Source organism: Podarcis vaucheri, assembly GCF_965113315.1.
Source record: "Podarcis vaucheri genome assembly, chromosome: 9".
NCBI classification, from domain to species: domain Eukaryota; kingdom Metazoa; phylum Chordata; class Lepidosauria; order Squamata; family Lacertidae; genus Podarcis; species Podarcis vaucheri.
Window position 1 is genome coordinate 67,992,205 of NC_138767.1, and position 15,926 is coordinate 68,008,130.

The following is a 15,926-nucleotide window of genomic DNA, read 5'->3' on the forward strand; positions in this document are numbered from 1 at the left end:
TCATCAGCTGCACCGTGGGGAAAAGATTCGTGTTCCTGCAATGCTGAAGAGCAATGAGGTGACTATTTCAGCTGCATCAGGATTGCTGGAAAGCGCAGGTTAAGCCTTGGGTGATGCTAATGCAACTGGGGAGGGGGAGATTAAAGTCTGTGAGTGTGTGTGCCAGTTAAGTGTGAAAGAGAGAGAAAAACAGAGCGAGAGTGGGGGAGCTGCGTGTGGAGCCAAGCTGTTACTCCAAAGGTAAAGGGACCCCTGACCATTAGGTCCAGTCGTGGCAGACTCTGGGGTTGCTGCGCTCATCTCGCTTTATTGGCCGAGGGAGCCGGCATACAGCTTCCGGGTCATGTGGCCAGCAAGACTAAGCCGCTTCTGGTGAACCAGAGCAGCACACGGAAGCGCCATTTACCTTCCCACCGGAGCGGTACCTATTTATCTACTTGCACTTTGACGTGCTTTCGAACTGCTAGGCTGGCAGGAGCAGGGACCAAGCAACAGGAGCTCACCCCGTCGCGGGGAATTGAACCGCCAGCCTTCTGATTGGCTTTGTGGTTTAACCTACAGGGCCACCCGCGTCCCTGTTACTCCAAAGTGTATAAAGGGCTACCAGAGGAACTTTTAAGTGTATAGATGCAGAGCTGCAAACTCAGCTCTCCTTGGAATATGATATGAGGAGGGATATTCCTAATGGTGTGGAAGAAAAAAGGGGGAAAGAGGGGGAGGAGGACATGGTGAGTGGAGTGGCAATGCTTCTAATTCTTCTACTTAGCGTATGTGTGGGGTTTTGTGTCAGCATCACTTGATGAAGCAAGTCACCTACAGTATGCAGCTCAAAGGCCCCAGTTCTGACTCTTTCCTTCTACTGATTGTTACACCCATTTCTCTACCAGTTTCAGCTTTGTATGTCTAAACTCCCTTTCTGGAATTGATCTCAGTTTGCTTCTCTGATTTACGATTTCATCGTGTCCCTTGCTCCGGTGCTACAGTGCCATGAAGTGGCTGGAAAAGGTACGACTCTGCGTGGGCTGAGATGGTAGATTTTATTTGCAAATACCTGCACCAGCTCCTCTTCTGCATATTTAAGCCTGCTGAGTTCACATTCAGCTCCTTCCCTCAACTCTCTCAGCCGACACGCTTCCCGTTTTGCGTCGCTGATTTCATCCATCATCTTGCGCTCCAGGTTTTGCTTTTCCACAGCAACAGTCCGATTTTCCTCCTGTGCTTTTTCAAGCCTTCAAAGTAGACATTTTTTTTCCACAAGTTAATAGTGTTTGTTCAGTTCCGTTCATGCCTCAATTGATTGGACAAATAATTTAAGCTACTCTGTGGCATCGCCAAGCGACATGTCACTAAACCTCTCAATATGTGACAAAAGAACACCAGAGGGTTACCCATCTCTCTCAACAAACTTAAGCTATGTTTACTGTCAAGTTACGATGCTAAGGCTCAGGATCACAATACCTCAAGAACCGCCTCTTTCCATATGAACCTTCCCAGACCCTGAGATCGTCTTCTGAGGCCCTCCTTCATGTGCCTCCTCCTCGAGAGGTCTGGAGGGTGGCAACACAAGAACAGGGCCTTCTCTGCAGTGGCTCCCCGTCCGTGGAATGCTCTCTATGGGGAAGTTCGCCTGGTGCCTTCATTATACACCTTTAGGCGCCAGGCAAAAACGTTCCTTTTTATCCAGGCCTTTGGTTGATCCGATTTACATCCTATGCCCTTTTTAAAATGTGGCCCTTTTCAGAGGGGGGGTGTGTTATTGGGTTGTTGTTTTTATTCTGATTATATATGTTGTGATCTTTCTGCGAACCGCCCTGAGACCTCCGGGTATACGGCAGTATATAAACTCAATTAATAATAATAATAATAATAATAATAATAATAATAATAATAAGGTGAAGATATTCAAATTTGTGAAGAACATCAGAACTGATACATTAACAGGAATGCTGGTGTAGCTTAGTGGCTAAATGTAACTTGAGTAGTCTCCTCTTCATACATCACCTTAACCATGAATTCACTATGTGGAACAGGCAAAGTCCTGCAATATTTTCACACTAAATGTCCTTTCAATACTTTGAACACCCTAAAGTATTGTCTATTTTTCACGTACCTCTCTTGCAAATCGCACAGACTTTGTTCTGCCGTTTGAAGGCTTTCTAAATCTTTCATCATTTTTGTCATATGCTCTTTCGAAGTCTTGTTCTGAGTATATGCAAACCAGCAGCCCCCAACGCCAATCACTATAGAAATGGTGAGGATGAAATCTTTCATCCAGTTGTGAGGCGGTCCTGAAAAAAATGCAGTTGTACATGAGTTAAAGAGATAGGTCATCTACCAAGACTGGGCTGATTTGGATACAATGCTAAACCAGGGTTTAGTGCTACACAAGCTGCAACAAGCCATGAGGCCACACGCTCCCCTCCAGCATAGCTCTGTGAGTTCAGAAACTTCCACTTCCATTTTAGGTCGACCAGTTTGTCGAAGTTAAAAAAAATAATTACAAACTGCAGTTAATCTTAAGTATGGTTAGTGCTCAGCATAATTTTTTCCCCTCTCTCTCCTGGCAACATGTCTGCACATGTGTCTTAAAGAAGAGTCACTGTAATCCTGAAAGGGTCAAACCAAGTTAAATTAAGCTGGCTTGTTTTCACTAATCATGCCTAAGATTAACTAGAGCAACAGTAGAAAACACGTGGCGCCGAGAAAAAGGTTGATGTGCAGCGTTTTTTGGTGCAGCCAGTGGATTTTTCTGACAAAATATTCCAGAAAGGAGTACCAAAATCTTCGCTTGGGCTGCCACTGCTGCCTGCTAGCCTTTGCCTGCCCTGGGGCTTACTTAAAAAAAAACAAAAAGTTCAAGGGGGAGGAGCAATTAAGTTATCATCATATGCTTTGGCAGTGGCTGCCACTGCCTTCTTAAAAGGAACAGGTGCCTCCTTCATCCCATGCTAGCCGGAGATATGGGGGTAGTGGCTGGGGATGTTCCTGCAAACTTAGGCTGCCACTGCCAGCCAGCCAGCCAGCCACAAGTACCGTATTTTTCGCCCTATAGTGCGCACCGGCCCATAGGGCGCACTTAAGCGTGTGTGTTTTTTTGGGGGGGGGGGAAATAAAGGGAAAAAAATTATTTTCCCCCGAGCTTCCCCCAACCCCAGCCCCTAGAACAGGCTGCTATCCGCAAGCCTTGGGAGCCCGGTGGGAACTCCCACCGGTCTCCCAAGGCTTGCTGATAGCTTCCTGAAGCCTGGAGAGTGAGAGGGGTCAGTGCGCACCGACCCCTCTCACTCTCCAGGCTTCAGCGAAAGCCTGCATTCGCCCCATAGGACACACACACATTTCCCCTTCATTTTTGGAGGAGGAAAAGTGTGTCCTATAGGGCGAAAAATACGGTACCTCTTTCACTCCATGCTGGGGGTTTATTTTTTATTATTAAAAAAAAAAGGTTGGGGGGGAGCAGTGGTATCCTCACAGACTCAGGCTGCTGTTGTCTGCCATTGATGTGGAACTGGTGGCAGGTGCTTCCTCTGCCGGAGGGAAGGCCTTTTTCTGAAGGAGGGGCTATGTATGAGAGAGGAAGAGATGTATTTTGTGGCATTTGGTGGGAGGGAGAGTTCTATAAGTTGTCTGTGCGAATGAGAGAGAAATGGAGGCAGGCATGTGAGGTCTCCTAGGAGAGAGGTACATCTGGACAGAGAGGAAGAGATCTAAGTGTGGCCTGTGTGAGAGAGAGAAGAGGGGGCTATGTGTGCATTTGTGGCATGCGAGACAAAGAGAAGGAGTTATATCTGTGAAGTGCATGTTTGTGAGTCGCATAGGGAGATGCGCATGTCTCTGTGCTCTGAATACATGCATGTGCTCGGTGTAAAAAAAAAAAGAGGTAAAGGAAAAGGACCCCTAGACGGTTAAGTCCAGTCAAAGGTCACTATGGGGTTGCGGCGCTCATCTTGCTTTCAGGCCAAGGGTCATGTGGCCAGCAGGACTAAACTGCTTCTGGTGCAACAGAACACCGTGATGGAAACCAGAGCACATGGAAACGCCGCTTAGCTTCCCGCTGCAGTGGTACCTATTTATCTACTTGCACAGGTGTGCTTTCGAACTACTAGGTTGGCAGGAGCTGGGACAGAGCAACGGGAGATCACTCTGTTGCAGGGATTCAAACCACTGACCTTCTGATTAGCAAGCCCAAGAAGCTCAGTTTTTTAGACCACAGCGCCACCCGCTCCCCATGTGCTCTGTGTGCACATAAGAGGTATGCGGCTGCCCAACTTGGGTCTCCCCTCCCCCCCCCCAGTGGGGAATGTTGCCTGTTGTTATTAGATAACATCTCTCTCTCTTTCTCTCATTTTCTCGGGGTTTGGGTTAGGTGTGGCATGGTGGGTGTATAAAAGCAACATTGTGTGATTGCCACAAACAGGACCAGCAGAGCACTGCACTAACTTCCCATGGCAAGCATGAGGTGGAAGAAACGTCAAAAAGCAATTCTTCCAATGTCCTTGGCACCAATCGCGATTTTTAATTCTTTCTAATAAATGTCATCCATAAAATGTCAAATTTCAATTAAAAAGTTGATAATAAAATACAAAATAAAAATGTGTACCACAAGTTCAGTAGAGAAGGGGGAGGGGCATAGAAAGAAGGGCTGGGTGGGATCTAGACATTTTTCAATTTATCAAGCTATGAGTACCATTGTGGTGGTGGTGTTATTTTTATTAGGTATTTTGTGGTTTTATATCTTGATTTTATTCTGTGAACCGCCCTGAAACCCCTGGGTATACGGTTGTATATAAATTCAATAAATAATAATATTTTTTTAACACTCCCTCCCCCCAAAAAAAGGCTAATTCAGAATTTGACTTCCCACTTGCCATCTCCTTTCACTTAAAAACAAGCAAGTGAAATGATGGTTTGCATCTACAGTTTGTCTGAAACAAGGCAGCTTCAAACCATGCAATGAAACTGGTTTGCTATAATTAGATGACTCATAGTTTAGGATTTAGATGTAATGCTAAATTGTGGTTCATCTAAAGCAGAAGTGAAAGCTTCCTAACTCCTTAGGACTGCACCAGAGGATAAAATAGCACACAAATCCAAGACTTACCTAGGCTTATTCCTGTCCTGATCAACCACGGTTTATTTTTATACTCAAAACACATCCGCCGAAGGATACCCACAATAGTATCATTGGAGATATCCCTCAGAAGAATTAGCTAGCCTAAATATTAACATAAATCACAGTTCAACAATTCTTTCTGCTAGCAGTTTAAAGGTGTATATCTGGGGAGGAGGCAGAGAGAGGAAATAATACTAACGTGTGAGAGGTCCAAATAAGACAACATCCAAGGCCTTCAGTTGTAGTTTCTGCCGGTGGCTCCGATCAATTATTTTCAACTGAGAGATCATAAACGCGGCTTCATTAACTGCTATCCTGTACACAATAAAGCAGGGATTTTATGTTCCTTGTCCTGAAAGCAACTGTTAGAGACACAACTAAAAATGCAGATTCTATTGTGTGCGGTAACTCAAAGTCACTGAGAAATAGATAGTATGTTGTGTGGTTTATCAAATTTCATGTGCAACACTAAACCAGAGATGGAAGATTTTAATGTACCAAACTAACATCAAGTCTGGCATTAACAGAATGTCTTTGTTTAAACTGATATAGCATGAAACTATACAGAACTGCATGACTTTGTCAGTTTAAGTGCAATAATGTACCATCCAAAAAGCAGATTTCTTAGGCTAACAATGTTTTAGATGTAAGAAATGTTTAATCTTAATGTTTAATATATTTCACTAAGCATGCTCTGCACAGAGAGCCCGACACTGCAGGAGGACCCAAAAAGGTACAAAATTCACCTCGGCAATGTTGTTCCTTTGACGTTGTTTTCTCTGAAAGTCTTCTCATACTGAGGAAGTTCAACAAATTCTACCAGCCACTGAAGAGTCTCCTCCTGCGTCCAGTTGTGAACTACAACACAAACACAAATACTATTTTACACTGGCTAGATTATCAAGAATTAAAGCAACCGTACAAATAAAAAAGCAATGGCAAGTTATTGGCAGGTTCGCCGTCTTCACCATGTGCTCATCCAAGTCAAGATTACAGAAAGATTATCAAGAAGTAATTCTTAAAAATATTTCATTATTAAAAATTCCATGGCATGATTGAAAAAGGTCTTGTGACCAGTGAAGTGTACACAGAGTTCTTGATCCTGTTATTCTTCAACTCATACTGTGGAACGAAGTGGATGCAACCAGGTTGTGTACCCACATAAGAGAAGAACTCTACTTGAGTTTGGTAGAACATCATGTGGGCCCATGATATTTTGGTGACACAGAGAGCATGCTAGTTGGGCAATGAGAAAATTAAAGAAAGCAACATACAAATCCTAAAATACTACGGATAATTAAAACTTAAAAATACAGTACCATATAGACTGGTATCAATCTCAATTTCAACCGTGCTACTCCTTAAATAAAATAATCATAATCATAATCAAAATATTTTTATACCCCAGTCACTCTGGGTGGCTCCCAACAGAATATTAAAAACACTATAAAACATCAAACATAAAAAAATTCCTAAACAGAGCTGCCTTCAAGTATCTTCTAAAAGTCAGATAGTTGTTTGTTTCCTTGACATCTGGTGAGAGGACATTCCACAGGGTTGGGTGCCACTACCAAGAAGGCCCTCTGCCTGTAACCTCACTTCTCGCAGGGAGGGAACCGCCAGAAGGCCCTTGGCGCTGGACCTCAGTGTATCCAAAATGAACAAAGAGGAGCAACCAGTAGTCTCAGAAGAACTCCAAAGTCTCAGAAGACGACACTTTGGAGTCCATTCACCTTCCCAGCCAAACCCAACACTGACTGAGCATGCTCAGCGGGTAAGGCGAGAGAGAAAAGGGGAATGGCTCCACAGACAAAGCCTGCACAGAAGCATTCCACAATGCAACATTTTGCATCCACTAATCACCTACATAACAAAACAATTAAAATGCCCAGTGTTCACCCAGCTAAAGGGTTTATCTTTATCTTCGCATGCAACGCTTATTAATGTGAAAGCTAGTGGCTTGGTTAGGATAAGGCTCTCTACGTTCAAGACCTTGCAGACAAGAAAGTACAATCGCTTAAATATAGAAGGAGCCATAACCTTGGCCTCAGCTGACAGCTTTAGGAATTGCATGATGCCATCACAACAAGCTAGTAACATTCTCACTGGAATACTAAGAGTGCTTTTAGCATGCCAAAATGCTTGCTCCCACCCAGCGCAATCTATTCTTTTCTTTCTTTCAAAAAGAAGGGCATTCTTGTTTCATGATTCACGAACCGCCAGATGATAACCGTCCGCATGGCGGAGGAAAACAAAGTCAGCCTTTAAAATACCAAGGCTCAGAGCCATAGCTAGGTGATCTTGCACCCCTGGCAGAACCGTCCAGATTGCGCCCCCTAGCCCTGGACAAATTAACTCTTCTTTCCACCTCTCCTCCACACACACCCTTCCACCCATTCAATTCACCCTCTATTTAAAACCATTTCTTATGAGGCAATAATCAATATTTATGTTTATAGACATGTTTTTAGCCGACTTTGCAGGAGAGTGCCCATTGGCTGCACCCCTGGCAGGGGCCCACCTCCCCACCCCCTAGCTACGGCCCTGCCTAGGCTAATAAACGAGATCAGTTTACACTGTCTGGCAAAGACAAAGGATGAGAGGCACAGCTGAATTTCCTGCAGGGGAGAATTCCAAAACTGGGCTGCGGCCGCAGAAAGGACTCTTACATGTCCTGTCCAACTAAGCATCAATGCAGAGAAGGGGCATTCCTTCAGGTATCCCAGTCTGAAGCAATTTAGGGCATTATAAGCAATAATTAACACTTTGAATTGTGCTGAGAAACATATTGGTAACCAATGCAACTGTTCTAAAATGGGTAGAGCATGCTCCCACAAGCCATATTCTCGTAAGCATCTGGACCAGCTAAGGCTTCTAGAAACACATCAGAGACAGTCTTATATAATAATAATTATCATCATCATCATCATCATCACCATCACCATCACCATCATACATACATACATACCCAGCCCATATGGCTGGGTTTCCCCAGCCACTCTGGGGGGCTCCCAATTGAACAACAACAACAGCAACAACAACAAAAATAATAATAGTGATAAAGCATCAAACATTAAAACTTCCCTAAACAGGGCTGCCTTCAGATGTCTTCTAAAAGTCAGATGGTTGTTTATCTCAGTGTTTCCCAGCCTTTTTTGGGCAAAGGCACACTTGTTTCATGAAAAAAATCTTGAGGCACACCACCATTACAGCCCCGTGACGTCAGCGCGCAGCGTCACGCCGGGAGGGCTAGCAAATTACATAATCACCTCCTTGAGGGCTGGCTCATCTTCTCCGAAGGCAGAACCCCATTAATTAATAGCACAGACTCACACCATAGCCAAGACGAGGGGGGAAAACCTCAGTCATGCACATTCATGCACATGTGGGGGCTAAATGAGGACGAAGACCGGGCAGAGAGCAGGGTTCAAATCACCCCACCTGGCCAGGACAATCCCTGGGTGCTCCCTTGGGCCACTCGCCTGACCCACCTCGCAGGGCTGTTGTTGCGAGGATAACACAGGGAGAACCACGCGCGCCCCCGGGAGCTCCTTGGAGGAGAAAGCGGGCGATGAATGCAATGCACGAAATATATGAGAGGCGACCAGGTTTTGCAGGTGAGGGGCCCCCGCCAGCCTCCGCTTCCAACACCCGGCGCAACGACACCGAAGTTTCCCCCCGGGCTCGGCTCGGGGAGCAGCACTGCTCCCCCCCGGCTCCCCTTCGCCCTCCCGGCTCTCTCTGCCGCCCACTAGGGACCCCCCTCACCTGCCAAGTCCGGAGCGCCGGTGGAAGTTGCATGCATGCATGCAGGGCGCCGCGTTGCCATTGCATTACACTGCACTCCATGCAACGCCTGCACGCATGCATTGCCTTGCACGCCCGCCAAGGGGTCTCCCTGCGGTCCGATGCGTCCCCTCCGGCGCGGATGCAGCATTGCAAAAATAAACCACCACCCCCCGACGCAGCCCTACCTGGGGGGCAGCCTCCGCCTCCGCCGCTCCGCCTCCGCGGGGATCCCCAGGCTCCATCCTGCCGCCCGATCTCCGCGGGGGCGCCGGGGATGGAGGGGGAGAGGCCGGGTGCAGGGATGGAGGTACGGGTGGGCGAGCGAGTGAGTGAGTGGCAGCCGCCAAGCCTTGGCCGAGAGCCAGGAAGGGCCTCTCCGGAGGAGGAGGAGGAGGGAGGCGCAGAGCGGGAGGGAGGGAGGGAACCCCAGGGGTCATCTAGTGACGGCGCCCCAATCGAAAATTTGACTTTAAAAAAAAAATCTTTCGAATTTTTTTAATTTTTCCTGCGGCACACCAGGCAACATCTCGTGGCACACTAGTGTGCCACGGAACAGTGGTTGGGAAACACTGGTTTATCTGTTCAACAGCTGATGGGAGGGCATTCCACAGGGCGGGCGCCACTACTGAGAAGGCCCTCTGCCTGGTTCCCTGTACTCGCAGTGAGAGAGCCACTAGAAGGCCCTCGGAGCTGGACCTCAGTGTCCGGGCTGAACAATGGGGGTGGAGATGCTTCTTCAGGTATACTGGGCCAAGGTCGTTTAGCGCTTTAAAGGTCAGCACCAACACTTTGAATTGTGCTCAGAAACATACTGGGAGCCAATGTAGGTCTTTCAGGACCAGCGCTATATGGTCTCTCCCAGTCACCAGTCTAGCTGCTGCTTTCTGGATTAGTTGTAGTTTCCGGGTCACCTTCAAAGGTAGCCACACGTAGAACGTGTTGCGGTAGTCCAAGCGGGAGATAACCAGAGCATTCACCACTCTGGCGAGACAGGCTGCGGGCAGGTAGGGTCTCAGCCTGTGTACCAGATGGAGCTGGTAGGCAGCTGACCTGGACACAGAATTGACCTGCGCCTCCACGGACAGCTGTGAGTCCAAAAGGACTCCCAGGCTTCGGGGCACAGTTACCCCATTCAGGACCAGGGAGTCCTCTACACCTGCCCGCTTCCTGTCCCCCATGTCACAGCAACCCTAATCTACTTGCTGATCCTGACCTTCTTAATCCAGTGCATTACTATGTGCCACATGAAATTAAAAGCTTATACCATACCCTCGTCATCCTTTGAAATCCATTTCACCTCTCACTGTACTCCTCAAACATAATCTCTGGTCTACAGGCAACGGCCTGTTCAATGTCTTTGGTAGTTCCGAATCTTCCTAACAGTATTTGCTCCCCTAGACTAATGATTGCTTGCTTCCAAACTGTTCCTTCCAGAAACTTTACTAAGCCTGTGTGACTTCGTTTTGTTTTAGACTTCAGTTTAGCAATACATGGGACGCGGGTGGCGCTGTGGGCTAAAGCCTCAGCGCCTAGGGCTTGCCGATCGAAAGGTCGGCGGTTCGAATCCCCGCGGCGGGGTGCGCTCCCGCTGCTCGGTCCCAGCGCCTGCCCACCTAGCAGTTCGAAAGCACCCCCGGGGGCAAGTAGATAAATAGGTACCGCTTACCAGCGGGAAGGTAAACGGCGTTCCGTGTGCGGCTCTGGCTCGCCAGAGCAGCGTTGTCACGCTGGCCACGTGACCCGGAAGTGTCTGCGGACAGCGCTGGCCCCCGGCCAATAGATGTGAGATGGGCGCACAAACCCCAGAGTCTGTCAAGACTGGCCCGTTCGGGCAGGGGTACCTTTACCTTTACCTTTAGCAATACATAGTTCATGAACTGCTTTTAAATCTGACTTCTTGTTGTTTGTTTGTTTGTTTGTTTGTTTGGTTGGTTGTTGTTGTTGTTGTTGTTGTTGTTGTTAAGCTCCTGTAGGCTGGCAACTCCTGATTTAGATAAACTCCAAGTCTTATTGCTTTCACTGTTAGAGTTCTGGAGAAAGTAAGGGTGCATGGAGTTCAAAGAAAATCCACTACGAATTAAAAGCATAAGTAGTGGCAGGCAACTTAGAGAAAGTCACAAAATGTCACAAAACAGGAGCTCATTATTTAGCTTAACAGTGAGGTTCTATTCACCGCAAAATTAATTTCCTGTGGAATCTGGTGGGAGATTTTGCAAGGATTAACATGTTGGTGTTGTTGAGATGCTAATCCCACTACGGCTCATTTCCAGAACTCGCTTTACCAAAGTTAGAGAGTTGTCAGTGGGAACGAACACACACACACACACACACACACACACACACACACCTTCCTATAGGAAGCCCCAAGCTGTATGCTTCCAGAGAAGATTTGGAACTTGTGGCCTACCTAGATGACACCAGAGACAATGCCTCGTCATAACACAAGTCAGATAAAAAAATCTATAAAAGACCTAAAGCTTCAAAGCAAAACACAACTTGCCATAGGCATAAAGCGTGCCAAAGCAATGAAACACACTATCACATCTTGATTATTTTGGACAGGTCTTCCCTGCAAGCTAGCATTGCACCAAACAACCACTAATCAAGCACCAAACAAACCACTAATCAGCAACCAAGTAGAAAACATTTTTTCAAGCTGCCCCTCCTTCCTGGAAATATGATTTCTGCCAGTTGGGGATCATGCACCAAATGTGATCACAGACTTTTGCCACGCTTGCCAAAAGGAGCAGAAATGTATAAGCTCTTATGTAAAGTATCTTATTTGTGTGTGTAAAGCATATTGTTTGAGAGTTGCACTCCCGACCAGGGAGATTCAGATAACCAAAGTTTTATTATTCAAAACATTATCATCAACACAGCAGAGGTCTGAACAGACTACTACATTCACTCAAAGCTCTAATACACAGTGGTTTGCTGTTGTTTAAAGAAAAAAACAGTGCTGGCAATCACCATAAAGTTGTTACAGTAAGTATCACACTTTTAACATTTGGGGGAAAGCTGCTGGTTCGCGAGTACCTTGAGTACCCCAGGAAAAAAGCACTGCTAATATACTATCATCTCCCTAGTTCCTCACTCTCCCCCTTCTTTTCCAGAGTGCCACTTGGTTTCTTTGAAAGAGGCTCTAACACATATTAATAATCAGCAACAAGAACATTTATGTTAGGCTAATTACATTTCACATGAAGCAGGCTTTAATTTAATTTTTTTAAAAAAACCTTATAAGTATCATTGTCTTCCTTTAGTATCACTTTGCTCCACTTTTCTAAGTTTGCAGTTTATACCTGAAACTTCACATCTAAAGCAATTCCAAAAACCCTAGATTTACTGTGAAACTCAAAATAGGAAAGAAACTCAAAATAGGAACAGCAAGCTTAGGACCTCTCCCCCCCCCTCCCCAATTTAATAGCTGTGTGCAGAAAAGCAATCACGGTTACTAGCTATACTGAATAAATAACAGCTATTTACAGTTAGCAGTAATTTAAGAGAAACTTAAATTTGCCTTAGGCAGTTCTCCTTTCAGCATTAGTAAAGGGGCCAAGTTGTCCATCTCTGCTCAAACTGGTGCCAAGATGTTACATAATGAAACAACAGTGACGTTTACTCTAAACTCACATTCAACCAACAATTTAACATTGCAAGCATGCGCTTCCAAGAAAGGGGATCTGGAACTCCTGCATTGGCTTATTTGAAAAGGAATTTGAGGTTACATATTGCATCCCCAGTAGTGCTTGGTTTGCATTCATTTCCACTGTCTAGCTATTCAAAACCCATGGCTGCCAATAAAGAAGAATGTGCAATGCAACCATAACATTTCTAGATGGTATGCAACTTGTTCCCAGTTGCTGGAAGAACATCTGCTGTGCACAGTGCCTTAGAAACATTATTTGAAGATGGTCACATGCTACCCACGCCACATTTGTGTTGGTCTGTTTCTCCACTATTAGTCCTGTTCTTTGCACATATGCAATTTCAACTGAATGAATTACTGTGCCAGAAGGCTAACTCCCAAGTCATGCAGATTAACCATTCAATAGCAGAGCATTTTCTCACTACCTGAGGCACCCTGACAACTTGTTAAAGGTAAAGGTAAAGGACCCCAGGAGGGTTAAGTCCAGTCAAAAGCCACTATGGGGTAGCAGTGCTCATCTCACTTTCAGGCCAAGGGAGCCAGTGTTTGTCATGGGTCATGTGGCCAGCATGACTAAACCACTTCTGGCGCAGCAGGACACCACTATGGAAACCTGAGCGCACGGAAATGCTGTTTACCTTCCCGCCGCAACGGTACTTATTTATCTACTTGCACTGGCGTGCTTTCGAACTGCTAGGTTGGCAGGAGCTGGGACAAACCAATGGGAGGTCAGTCTGTCGCGGGGATTTGAACCGCCAACCTTCTGAACAGCAAGCCCAAGAGGTTCAGTGGTTAATCCTCATTCCTTTCTTGATGAGACACTAGAATTTGTTCTGCTCTGGATTTGAGCAATTTGCTCCTATCCTGCTTTTTGTGTTATAACACATACAAAGTAGTACAGATGAGCATTATGCCTTTGATCAAGGACAAGAAAGCAAGAGTATTCACTCTGAATGCCACCCCCCTCCCCAATGTGCTCACACAGAAACAGGAATTATCACAGGCTTTATATGTTAGCATCAAGATATATGACCGGAGTGGGGAACCTTTCTGAGTGAAAAGGGCCAGAATCCCTACTGGGCTGCTTTCTAAGGGTCACATGCCAGTGGTAAGTGGGGCCAGAGACAAAAGTAGGCAGATGAGACTCATGTTTGTACACTAGGCTACATTCCAGCCATGAAAAACACCAGACATTTCTACACGTCTCTTCCTCTTCCACCCATGCAAGCAAGAAGCATTATCACACTTCAGGAGCATATTCTAGCAAGGAAAATGCATGCAAGGAGGGCATGGAAGAGTGACCTGGGGATAATCCTGAGAGCCAAATATAGAGGGTTGGAGTGTTGCCTTTTGCCCCTTGGCCCAAGGTTCCCTACTTCTGACATGCAAACACCAGCAGTAATACAATGGACGCTCGGGTTGCGAACGTGATCCGTGCGAGAAGCACGTTCGCAACCCGCAGCACCGTGTGTGCACACGAGCGCGGGTTGCAATTCGGTGTTTCTGCGCATGCGCAATGCACAATTTAGCGCTTCTGCACATGCGCCAAAACCCAGAAGCACCGTTCCGGTACTTCTGGGTTCGGCGCGGTGCGCAACCCAAAATCGCGCAATCCGCAGTGTCTGTAACGCGAGGTATGACTGTACTTTCAAACGAAAAGCATTTTTGAACCATTTATTATTTGGGGTATTAAGGGGGGGATTTATGCATATGCACCTGTATAAATGGAAACATAGTAGCACATGTAAAACAATGTACCTGTTTTAAAGAAAGGAGAAGGAACACTAATTTATGAACACACAGTTTGCAAGATGTGGCGATCAAAGCTATGGGTGGAACTCAATTCACTGCTAAGGAAAACTGTTCTGTCAGCTCAAGCATTTTTGCTTGTCCAATTGATCTCCCCTCTCCTTTGTCCACTTGGGCTCTCCCAACCCACCAGAGAGGACTTGGCGGGGGGTGAGGGAAGGACCACTGCCCTAGCAAGAGACCTTGCGCTGGCACCCACCAACAGAACAGGTTAGTTGAATCTTGCTGTGTATTTCTTTTGTTCCCTTTTATAGTTTTATTTTATTTTTATTAAAGAATAAAACAGAACATACAAATGAGAAAAATGACAGATATTTACAATAAAAACGTATTTATTCAGTACAAGGAGCTTTCGGTGATAAAGTCAAAAATCAAGAGCTATAGATTTATGAAAGGGGTGTAAAAACACAGTAGAATGGGTTAGTTAAATCTGGCCCTATATTTCTAGTTCATTTGATGGTGTGTAGGCTGCCTCTTTCATTGTAAAGTCTGCAGAAAAAACTGCAACCTCAAATTACCATTCTGCTACATAGCTCAGCAGATATTGGACAAATCTCCTTCAGCCTAACTCAGAGTTGCTGCACTGCTAAAATGAAGAAGAAAATCAGGAAGGTGCTAGCAACAGGCGAAAGGAAGGAGGGGTACTTCCAGGTGCACAATAATTTTTCATTTTTAACTGAGCCCAACACATTCTGAACAAAGTTCTTCCTCAGCGACACTTCTGAACAATAGATTTCAGCCTGGCACCTGTACACTGCGGCAACTTATTTTTTCCTTGGGCACCTGGAGATCATCCTTTCTTTATGTTTCTTGCACAAAAGACAGGACACAAATATAGCACATAAAACACAGCTGTAATTATAGAAGAATGACCAGAACAGCTAAATGCTTTAACAAGATAAACAGCTTTCGATACCATCAACCATGGTATCCTTCTGGAGGGCTGTTTGAACTAGGAGTGGGTGACACTGCTTTGTGATGGTTCCAGTCCTACTTGGATGGTTGTTCCCAGAGGGTGCTGTTTGGGGAGTGCTTTTCAGCCCCGTGAAGCCTTCAATGTGGGGTCCGCAGGGTTTGATACTATCCTCTATGTTGGTCAACATCTACATGAAACTGCTGGGTGGTTTGGAGTACGTCGTCAGCAGTATGCTGATGATACCCAGCTCTATTTCTCCTTTACGTGTGCAGGTGAGGCAGTGGAAGTGCTGGACCAGTGTCTTGTCTCAGTAATGGACTGGATGAGAGCCAACAAACTGAAACTCAGTCCAGATAAGATTGAGGGACTTTTAGTAGGTGGTTCCCTAGACCAGATGGGCGGGTGATCGCCTGCTCTTGATGGAGTTCCACTTCCTCTGAAGGAGCAGGTTTGTAGCTTGGGGGTACTACTGGATCCTTTGGTGTCACCTGAGACTTAGGTGGCCTCAGTGGCCCAGTGGCCCTTCCATCAACTTCAGCTGGTGACCCAGCTACGCCCCTATCTGGACAGGATAAGCCTAACTACTGTTGTCTATACTCTGATAACCTCAAGGTTAGATTACTGCAATGCGTTATATGTAGGGCTGCCTCTGA

The 15,926-nt window shown here is 46.0% G+C and overlaps 1 protein-coding gene across 1 annotated transcript in view; it reads right to left on the reverse strand.

Moving 5' to 3' along the window:
- The window catches only part of STIM2 (stromal interaction molecule 2), a 75,072-nt gene that overhangs the window by 8,934 nt on the left and 50,212 nt on the right, over positions 1 to 15,926 (reverse strand). The window contains exons 4-7 of the mRNA XM_082238128.1: positions 5,857 to 5,968; positions 5,310 to 5,425; positions 2,111 to 2,288; positions 1,052 to 1,229 (exon numbers count right to left, since the gene is read on the reverse strand). Coding sequence (XP_082094254.1) covers positions 1,052 to 1,229; positions 2,111 to 2,288; positions 5,310 to 5,425; positions 5,857 to 5,968 — 584 coding nt within the window. The remainder of the gene's footprint in view (positions 1 to 1,051; positions 1,230 to 2,110; positions 2,289 to 5,309; positions 5,426 to 5,856; positions 5,969 to 15,926) is intronic.